At 40.3% G+C, this 10,827-nt stretch overlaps 1 protein-coding gene across 2 annotated transcripts; it reads right to left on the bottom strand.

The window, feature by feature from the left end:
* Window positions 1-404: 404 nt before the first annotated feature.
* Window positions 405-10,556, bottom strand: LOC114080005 (A-kinase anchor protein 4). Of its 2 annotated transcripts, none has more exons than XM_071606329.1 (7): window positions 10,429-10,556; window positions 9,000-9,058; window positions 8,235-8,330; window positions 7,063-7,113; window positions 6,251-6,352; window positions 1,308-3,425; window positions 405-767 (listed from the first exon to the last, which is right to left on the bottom strand). In XM_071606329.1, the coding sequence occupies exons 2-7, from the start codon at window positions 9,003-9,005 to the stop codon at window positions 612-614; spliced, it is 2,529 nt and encodes an 842-aa protein (XP_071462430.1). In that variant the 5' UTR covers window positions 9,006-9,058; window positions 10,429-10,556; the 3' UTR covers window positions 405-611. The 2 variants fall into 2 exon arrangements, with proteins under 2 accessions (XP_071462430.1, XP_027777345.3); XM_027921544.3 differs by lacking the exon at window positions 10,429-10,556 and adding an exon at window positions 9,250-9,376.
* Between the last annotated feature and the right edge of the window lie 271 nt (window positions 10,557-10,827).

Raw genomic sequence — 10,827 nt, 5'->3', positions numbered from 1 at the left:
CCCATCTGTACATTTTTTGTCTTTTTTCCTTTGACACTGTGGATGGAACCCAGGACCTTTGTACATGAGGCAAGTGCTTTACCACTGAGCTACATTCCAACCCCCATCTGTACACTCTTAAGAAAACTCTGCCTTTTGAGATTGCAAAGGGGATTATCACGTTAGGTGCAATTTTGGGAGAAACAGTGAGGCCACTATGGCAAAATTCTAAGTAGACTGTGAATTGAGAGGATTTAAACAAACCAGATTACTTAGGGACTTGATCAGGGTTATATCCTTTTGTCATAAGTGCACAGAAAATATCCCAGAATGAATTTGGACATAAGCCCAATGCTGTATCACCACTCCTGGAAATTAAACCCATTTCATTCCCTTGCTTTAGATATATTTGATCAAGAGAATGATGACACTTTTTTTGACTTTTTTTAATTCATGTTCTTGCCCAGCGAGGGCACCCTGTATTTGTACACTGCTCAGATGTGTTGAGAATTACAGTCGTGTATGGTACAGTTTACTAGCCAGATGGTGGGGTGGCTTCAGCTGGGTTGTAATGCTACTGGGGCAGGGTGGGGGTTGGAGTAAGATGGAGAGGAGTCCAAGGAGTTGTTAGCCTACAGGTTAGCAAGAAGCCAGTCTAGCAGTTGCTTTCTAGCCATGTTACCCACGGCTTCATCCAGTTGTCGTTCCTTGGCAAACTTCATGACCTCCTGAAGAAGATCACCTACGCTGTACCCCTTTTCTGCTGCCTTGGCAGAAACTTCAGGAAGCTGTGGAGAGAGCAGGGATAGCTTGAGTCATCTGATGTTTTATGGAGGAATGACCCCTGCTGGATAAAATGAATTCACATCCAGTCCCCACATGATTCTACCATGAAACTTGATTCTAGGATGGAAATGTGCAACAGATACATGATGGGAGGCTGATGACATGCCTTTCCTTTTCCTTTGAGCCTTCTCTAATGGCATAGATCAAAATGCTAAATGTGCTTTCTTTTTGTGCTTCAAAACCAACACCCAAATCAACTGTGTTCACTAAATTAGTCTGTGCTGATTGCTAGGTGAAGGTTTGGGGTTGCCTTCCTATAAACGTATGAGATGGGGATGGGGTAAAGGAAAGATTGCTTGACTGGAGTGAAAATAAATTGTCTATGAGTTTCATTTCTCTGGAATCCATCTAATGTGGAAAATCAACTGCAGTGTGAGGGGGAGGAAGGAGAGAAAGAGTGAGAGGGTTATGTGTATATGTCTGAATGTGGTCCTCCCTACTTCTGCCCACTCTTTCTTCTTGTGTTTTGATGCATGGCTTACCTTCTCCAGTTGTCCATCATCGTCTCCCATGAAATAAAGCATGGGCACGTTAAACTGGGAAGCTACAATCCACTGCAAGACAGCCTGGAGCTGCTTCTGCAAGTTACTTGTAGAACACTGGTTGTTAACGATGACTTCAGGCCCAGGAGAATCTTGACAGGTCTGTGACATTGCAGCTTTGTAACCACATCTGGAGCCAAAGTTGGGGTTGCTTGCCAATGCTGCTTGTTCTTCTAGCTCGGCAAGAGCTGCTCCGTTGTTGCTATACTTGGCCATGATCAGGCACAGCTTCATCACAGATTCAACCAGTTGATCTATGAACTGGCGGTTCATTTGCTTCATCCCACACATAAAGTCCAGTTCTGGATTGTCCTGGCACTGGTCTTCTCTCTCACATTTCTTGGACATGGAAGCCATTTTGCTTCTGGGTTCAGAACGCTTGTTCTCACCATCACATAGGTCATCACAGCTAAAGGAGCTCTCATTGAGCAGTTTCTGAATCAGCGACAGGATGATGTTCGACATGTCAAGCTTCTGGGAATCCAGTTGTTGATTTTCCTTCGCAGAAGATGGTCCAGGAGCTCCACGAGATTCAAGATGTTTCATTGAGAGTGTTTTTGCACTTTGACCTCCTCCAGACTTTTCATATTGGGCACTCTGAGCCATATCGCCCAGAGAAGATCCAGGGCATTCCTCTTCTAATGTATCTTTGCCCTTCGCTTGCTGGGTTAGATGGTATTGGATCAGCATAAGGGCAGATGCAATCAGGTCCTTGGCCAGTGAGTCGGTGGAAGGGCTAATTCTTTCCCTTTTTTCATCTTTGGCAGGACACAGTTTGGTAGTCATCTTGCCCTGGTTTCCTTGCTTCTGGTTCCACATGGTCAGACTCTCCTTGAGGATACGTTCACTGACTTTCTCTGCGCTGGTCAATGGCTTGCAAGGGTCTGTTTTTATTTTGCCTTTGTCCTTTCCTTTCATCTCAGCTTTCATTGCTGAGAATACCAGGCTCTGATTCTTGCACTTGGGATCATGTGATCCAGCTTTCAAAGATGCATATGACAGACTCTGAGACTTTGTTTCTCTCCTTTCACCAAGAAGGGCGCTGACCAGATGCTTCAGCATGGCCTCCATTATATCAGCGGCATTTTGTTTTCCGTGGTTGAACAAGTTCCTCTTGACAGCGGAGATAAAATCCGAGTCAGTCTTCAGGACTCCAGTGATATTATGCAGGTTTTTCATGCAGGAATCAATCAGATCAGACACGATCTCTCTGGTGTGCTTTAATAACACCCTCTTCAGGACCACACAGGCTGGAATTGGCTTCTCACAGCTGTGCACTTTCAAAGTTTTCATAACAGAGACCATCATGTCAGATGCCACCTGATTTGCATAAACCATAAGTCCCTTGCTGATGGATTCTGCAAATTCTTTACTATCTCTTGGGCACATCTGCTTTTCTCCACTCTTGTTTTTATTGCATAACTCACTGTACAGAAAGGTTTTGCGGCCATCCTTGCACTCTTCCCCAGGACCATGCATTTCTGCTGAGGTCAATTCTACAGCTTCATGGGCCATTTCAGAAGTAATCTTGCTTACAGCACTACGGGGACTGTTTTTCCCCTTGTCTCCAGAGGGTGGATACATTAAATGGTGAAGACATTTGCTTCCACCTTCCAATTTTTCCTTGATTTCTTTACGGGCCATCTGGATTACCAGGGAAGAGAGTCGGTTGACATAGAAGGAAAGGTCATCCATGGAACACTCTCCATCAGGAGAAATAACAGCCCTCTGAGTGCTAGGGGACTTGCCTGGAGGAGTTGAAGGACTTTGATTATTGTTGGTGATCTTGGCTGCTGCCATTTCTAGACATAGGGTTTGGGGTCTGTTGGCCATGTAATCCATGTTCACGTGATCAGCGTAGACACTGTAACAGTTCTCAGAAGGTATTTTGTGATATTCGCCATCTATGTCTCCTACTTTATGTTTACAGCTAGAGGCTGAGGGGCTTAGTGCATGTTGAAAACCCAAGGCATACTTCTGGAGATCATTGAAGAGCCAATTGAGGACACTTATAGGATCAGAGGGGGCTTGTTTGAAAAGGCATACAGATCCCTCCATCTAAAAAAAGAACAATACCTATCCATAAGCACTTGAGTAGGCTACTTTCTTGCCTTATTTTATTTAGAAGCTATATTTTCTAAAGTGCACTGATTAGGGGTTTCGTTTTGTGGAATTTTCATAGGAACATAGCATCCAGTTATAACCATTAATACACATTCATTCAAACACAAATGGCAACAACCAAAGCTCAGAGGAGATATATTTGTATGTTTAACTATATACAAGTGTGTTGAATGTGTTTGTCAGTTTCCTGAGTTTATGTGTTTGACTCAATATGTCAAAAATATGTCAATATAGCTGGGCTTGGTGGCACAGGCCTGCAATCCCAGCCACTCAGGAGGCTGAGGTAGGAGGATCGCAAGTTTGGGACCAGTGTCAACAATTTAGCAAGGCCCTAAGGTACTTAGTGAGACCTTGTCTCAAAATAAAAAAAGGTTTTAGATGTGGCTCAGTGGTTTGGTGCTCCTGAGTTCAATCCCTGATACAAAAAAAAAAAAAAATAAATAAAGTGTTAATGTAGCTGGCACAAGAGGCTGAGGCAAGAGGACATTCACAAGTTCAAGTTGAGCCTCAGCAACTTAGTGAGACCCTGTCTCAACATTAAAAAAAAATTTAAAAAGGACTAGAGATGTAGCTCAGTGGTAAAATATCTCTGGATTCAATCCCCGGTACCCTCCTTCCCTGCCAAAAGAGTTAATATATCTATTGTGTGTGTGTATATGCAGGTCAATAGAGAAATTCAGGTGTGTGAACGTCTAATAGATTTGAGATTGTGTCAGACTACTGTTAGTGTGTGAAAATGTGTACAATGTATTCACATCATTGTTCACTGTTTCTGTCTACTTTATAGGCCACCATGTGTGTATTAGTACATTTGTACGTGTCTGTGAATGTCAAAATATGTGTATGTTAGTTTATCTCTAAATATAGTATCAATTTGAGTAATCTACTTGCTTATAATATAAATTCACTACTATGTATCATGCAGTTATAAATGTATTGATGTGAAGCCTAAATTCACATATTAATGTATATATGTGCATCAATAAGTAATATTAATATAATGAATGTGTCAAAATAGAAATATATGTAAATTGGTGATTATATAACAACTGTGTATATTAATTGGGTATCAGTTCATGTTATATCTATGTGCTATTGTCAGAATTGGACAATGTTGTGTGTCAGTGTTGATCATAGTTTGGCAATGGATTATGTATGTGAATAACATTAGTATGTCATTGCATTTCTGTCAGTGTGCATATCAATGCATAAAAGTGTGTTACCGAATATGTGTCACTTAGTATAAGTTTGTAGGTTTGTATGTCAGCATGATTGTGTAGGAATATATAGATATTTGCATCGATGTGGATATATTTGTGTCTATACCAATACCTGAGTTTTTATGGTCACTGTGTTTCGATCAGACTTGGATGTGTATGTGTGTGAGTGTAAATGTGAATATGGGTGTTTATGTGTGTTCCATGTGGCCATGTCACCGCATCTGACTCTGTACCCAGTTGTATATGTGTTTTAAATCTTTGTTTATGAATAAGTCAGTATATTTAATTGTGTTATATCAATTCGTATGTGGGTTTGTCAATGTCAAATGTAGCCAGACATGTATGCCATTGCTTGGATTAATTAAACTTAAATATATAAAAATGTATATATTGGTGTGTGTTTTGCTTTATATACATTCATATGAGAGTATCTCTGCTGGGTGACTGACTGTTCCTGTTTGGATATGCATATACGTATTATGTACACATCTTTAGTTACTGCTGCCCCCCCCTTTGCCCTTCCTTTGCTTCATCTTTTTTTCACTGAATTCCTGGAAATGTGAGGTCATAATAAGGGCAGCTTTTTGAAAAGGAGCTTAAGTTACAATCAAGGCAGTCTATACTGTGTGAAGGAAATATGGGCTGTTCACCAAGTATAATTTATTCCTTTCTTAAGACTTGAGAATGGAGTTGGACACCCCCTGCCCCCAAGAAAACCCTGTTAGAATGTTAAGTAACTTGTTTTTCTTCCTTGGGGGCCACTCCCCTCAAAACAAATTAGTCTGGAACCAGAAATGTTTTCATTTTAACAAATGAGCCTAGAGACACAGAACAGGAAACATTTGACTCCTCAGCACTAAAGCCAAATATCGTATTCCAATACTAACCACTCTAGACTTGTAGGAATGCAGGGGTGACATGTGTGCTCCAAATTCCCTCTCTCAATTAGGAGGTCCAACAGACACAATTTGAAATCCTTACCAAAAAACAACGAACAAACCAACCCCCAAAATGGATTTTGTGTGTAACATTGGCATGCAGTTCTAATTGCTTCTAACTTGAAGCTACCCTCCAGAGCATGGGTAATCTTTTAGCCAATAGGGTGGAGACCAGGCCCTCAGATTCTTAGTTGTTATAAATTCTCTGTCTCGTATCCATTTTTCTTCCTTGTTGAATGCTAAGCAAGGTGGGACACACAAAAGTCCATTGCAAATAAATCATCATGGAACATGACAAGATATTGTTTATAAACCCATATCTTTGCTCAGATAAGAATGGAAAGATTATGTTTGGAGTAGGTACCTACAAATCAGGAGATGGTATTCTGAGCCTCTATGATTGATGAAGGCTGTTGTTAAGTATCTAGGTATTGAACTTACCATAGCCCTGAACTTGTCCTGTGTTCTCTGGAATGTCATAGTATTCAAATTGATGAGTATGTTGGACAGTAGTTTGCTTACCATCTCTGAACCAGAGTCCTCAGACTCAATATTGGGCTGTAGGAATTAAGAATGGTGGAATCTCAGAGCCTAACTCTACCTTAGACTGGTCTTGTTTTTCAGTGTCCTTGATCACGATAATCTCCTTTTCTTCCAGACTCTCCAGGTTTAAGTCACCTTCTGAGCTGCAACCAGCAGCACCCTATGGAATTAAAGGGTGAAATTCTTAATGAACAGTTATCTTTTTGGAGGGGACACTGGGGATTGAACCCAGAGGTGCTTAACCACTGAGCCACACCCCCAGCCCCTTTTTATATTTTATTTAGAGTCAGGGTCTCACTGAGTTGCTTAGAGCCTCACTAAGTTGCTGAGGCCGGCTTTGAACTCGTGATCCTCCTGCCTCAGCCCCCCGAGCCACTGGGAATACAAGGGTGCCCCACCGAGCCTGGCAACAGTTGCCTCTTGAGACCTCTTTAAGCTGTTCCCTTAGGTTAGCATTTAAATCATGTCATATCCCTTTATCCTTTTTTTGTAAGAGAGGTAGGCTTATAATGCTAGCTAGTCTTTGAAGAATGAGACCAAGTTCCTTCCACAAATTACTTATTCTCTCTGTGAAAATTCTCACAGGCCATTAGTCTCAAGAGCCATATTCTATTAGTCACCACCATTATTGACAGGTTTTGTTTAAGAAAAAAAAAAAAAAAAACTTAAGTGGCTTCTAAAATGAGGTTTGGTTATCAAGAGTGACAATAAATTCCAAACTGGGGACACCCTAGGCTCATGAGAATGATAGCATTTCATTTGGGTTGCCTCCACCTTTCTACTCTCTGCCAGTCTCTTTCCTCATACTTCACTGATAACTCTTCTTAGGATTTTCTCAACCTCTCCAACTCTGAGCAGAAAAATACTCACCTTGGAATCTTTATCTTCCACATTCAGGGTGGACACATCCACAAAGCATATCTGCATCAAATTAGGAGGACAGATTTAGATAAACTCTAGTGAAAATGCCATAATTTCTCTTTCTTGGAGATGATAATGACACTTAACCTGCAAATTCTTGTGAGGAATAACTGAGATCTTGTGTATAAAGCTTTTAGCAGAATATGGCACAAAGTAAGTACTCAATAAACATTAATATTGTGGCTATTACTATGTAAACAGAATCTTAACACTATATTTCCTTAACTCCCATATTTCCTAAATGAGAATACCAACCTACCACAAGCCCAAAGGACAATATCTTCATATATTAATTGAGAAAACTGAGAAGTGGCTTGCTCAACTGACATAAACTCAATGACAGAGAACTCCATTTCCCTGGCTGCTTATGTAGGGCACTTTCTACCACACCAGTATTTCTCAAAATGTAATATTTTTACTACTGATGATATCAAAGATTTTAGGTAGTACATGGACAAACATTTCTGTGTTGAATAGGTACATTGTACTTGAACCTCAAATCTGTGATACTATGGTTAACGTTGCTTATGGTATTGGTCATTTTAAAAGTGTAAATCAATTTTTAGAACATCACAAAGAACATATATTAAGTAGATAGTATGAGTGATATTTGACATAATAAATAATGTGAAATACTATGCAAATCAGTTGAATTTGGGAAACAGTCAAAAGTATTTGAAGTGTTTTCCCCTCCTGAGAGGCTCTAGTTCATTAGAAACTAGGCAACATTATGACTTAAGAGGTCTTAGGTAATAGAGGCTGGTTACTAGGCAACTACTACTCTTCCCTATTCCCCAGGCCCCTCCTTGGCCTCCCTCCTTAGTTCCCTTACTTTACTCTTAATCTCTTAATTCTTTTCCTCCAGATTCATCCTTGTGTAATATATATACATATATATATATATATATATATATATATATATATATATATATATATATATATATACACACACACACATACATACACACACACTGTCCCCTGAAAGACCTTACTGAGCTTGGATTCATAGAGAAGTCACAGCATCAGCTTCCATGAGTTTACCTTGGGTTCCAATGAATCTGGAATACCCATAATACACAAATTGTTTTCTGCTCCTTGGTGGGAATGGTTTTTTATCTTACCACTTTTCGATCCTGATCTTTACGTCCTGTTGGGCTGTAGAGATCTACCTTGCAGACACCCCTGCGGCTGTGTAACCAGTCAATATCATCAGACATCTGGAAGGGGAAATAAAAGAAATACTGAGATGCTTAGTTTTTAGAAACAGGGTCTGCCCAATAAGAATCTCTGGAAAGGGTTCTGAAACATATCTCCTTTTCAAAAAGGTTTAGGCTAGGAATTGGGGCGGGTGGGGAGAGGGTGAGCAGTGGGGAAGAATCAAGTGTAATTTCTTTTTAGAAAGAAAAAATAATCTATTAGCTTCTTTGAACTGCCCACTCCACCTCCCAATCCAGATTGGAGCTAAACATAAGGAGAAAATGGCAGAAGACAGTGGTGGATCTGTTGCTATGGAAGACCAATTAAGAACTCAGTAGATTTGGTATTTGGGGCTTGAATGATCTCTTTTTAAAAGTTCAAGACAAAGCTTCCTTCTGAATTTAGAGTTCCTTTTCCCGCTAGCTCTTAAAACAGTTTCACATCCTCTTCTTCCCTCCTTCCCTCTCCCCTCCTCCCTCCTTTTCCCCATCACTTTTCCCCTCCCCCTCTCTCTTCCCCTCTCTTTTATCTCCCTTCCCTCTCTCCCCCTCCCCCTCTTTCTCTCCCTCCCTCCTCCCCTCTTTTCCTTCTTCTCCTCCCTCATTTTCCCTCTAGCCCAAATATTTTCATAACAGCTCTTCTCTAATGGCTATCTTTTCACATGATAATACTATATTTCTACCTCTTACCATCATGGCCAAACTCCCAAGATCTTCTTGAACTTTCCCTTGGAGATTCACCGTGAAACCTTGAAAAAGTTACAGAAAAAGTTTTCCCACACCCTTGGAAGAGGAAGTTTCTCTCTTATTCAAAAGCTAGTGAACACTAGCCTAGAAAAAGAGAGAGGAAAGCACAGAGGTTCCTCATTTGATTTGAATACAGTTTTAGCTCAAATTCTTAAAATAAATAAATAAATAAAATTTATGAATTCGTTGTTACCTTGATATATAAGACTTCTTGGACCTTTGGCCGAAAATGTGCCACCCCGAAGGGAGATGTGCCCCTCTGGATGGAACTGGACAGTGCCAAGTTCTTGGGCACCTGCACCTGGCTGCCACCCCTGGTCAGCTGTTGGACCAGACTGAGGGGCCAGGCTTTTCTCTGCTGGTTTTGACCCTGGGGTATGACATCAGTGTTTATTAGGTCACAATGCCTGATGCTATAGCAACCTAAGTAAAGGCAAGGTACACTGGCAAACTCAGTAACCTTTCACATTAAATACACATCTGGCTGCCTATTGTTGGACAAAATGTTTTTCATTATCTCTGGAAAGGTCCACATATTTCTCCCACATTTTCTCCAGTTCACAGACCCTCAAAGTCACCTGTATCTTTCCTTTTCTTATTAGACCACCAGAATAAACTTACCACATTAGTTACCAATTTGGTGGAGGACTGCAGTTTTTAACATACAGAATCATCACCAGTAATTTAAAAAAAATTTTTTTTAGTTGTAGTTGGACACAATATCTTTATTTTACTTATTTATTTTTATGTGGTGCTGAGGATTGAACCCAGCATCTTGTGCATGCTAGGCAAGTGCTCAACCGCTGAGCCCCAGCCCCAGCCCATCACCAGTCTTAAAAAGAAAATTTTTTTTTCACATTTTAACTTTCTTCTCTTTGAGTTTTTTTACTAGAGTGTCAGAGTTATGTGGCAAAAGATCTTTGGATTTATGTCTAAATAGAAATGTTTGATATATAAGACTTCTTGGACCTTTGGTTGAAAATGTGCCACCCTGAAGGGAGATGTGCCCCCAAACGCTTTTCTGAGTATCCCAAATAAAATTTGTGAAAACAAAGCTGGAAGCTATATTAGTAGCTTTTGTGGTTTCACCTCTCCCTTTAAGATTCCCTCTTAGCTAATCAAAAGAAGTCAGAAGAGCTGGGTGTGGAGACGCATGCTTTGATCCCAGCAATTTGGGAGGGTGAGGCAGGAGGATTGAAGTTTCAGGCCAGCCTCACCAATTTAATTGAGACCCTGTCTCAGAATAAAAATAGAAATGATTTGAGATGCAGCTCAGTGGTAAACCACCCCTAGGTTCAATCCCCCATACCAAAAAAATTTTTCTTTAATTAAAAAAAAATTTTAAAAATAATAAGTCAGAATATGCCCCTACCTTTGTAGTATGAGAGTAGGCTATTGCGTGGGATCTTTAGATGGTATTTTCTTGTTGTTTTAGATGTTGTGATGACTCTTCCACTCTGCTTCAAGATGTTACGTCTTTCCTCAACCCTCCATACTCTCCTAAAGCCTTAACTGCCAGCTGGTACTAGAACTTCAACTTGATGACATGGCAGTTTCTATAGAGAACTGTGACAACATAAAGTCTCAGCATTACACTTAGGATTCTAGGCTCCCTACATGGTCTAGCAAGTTCTGCCCTTCACCATGAGCCCACAGTATCAACCTTTCACAAACTCTTCAAACCATAAAATATATTAAGACCTACTTATTGTTTTTAATCATTGTTTACAGTATTTTTAAAGAAAATTATTCAATATACCTTGAGGTGTTT

The sequence above is a fragment of the Marmota flaviventris genome, chromosome X, assembly GCF_047511675.1.
Source record: "Marmota flaviventris isolate mMarFla1 chromosome X, mMarFla1.hap1, whole genome shotgun sequence".
NCBI classification, from domain to species: domain Eukaryota; kingdom Metazoa; phylum Chordata; class Mammalia; order Rodentia; family Sciuridae; genus Marmota; species Marmota flaviventris.
Note: the sequence above shows the minus strand (reverse complement) of the source record. Positions and strands in the feature narration are given on the sequence as shown.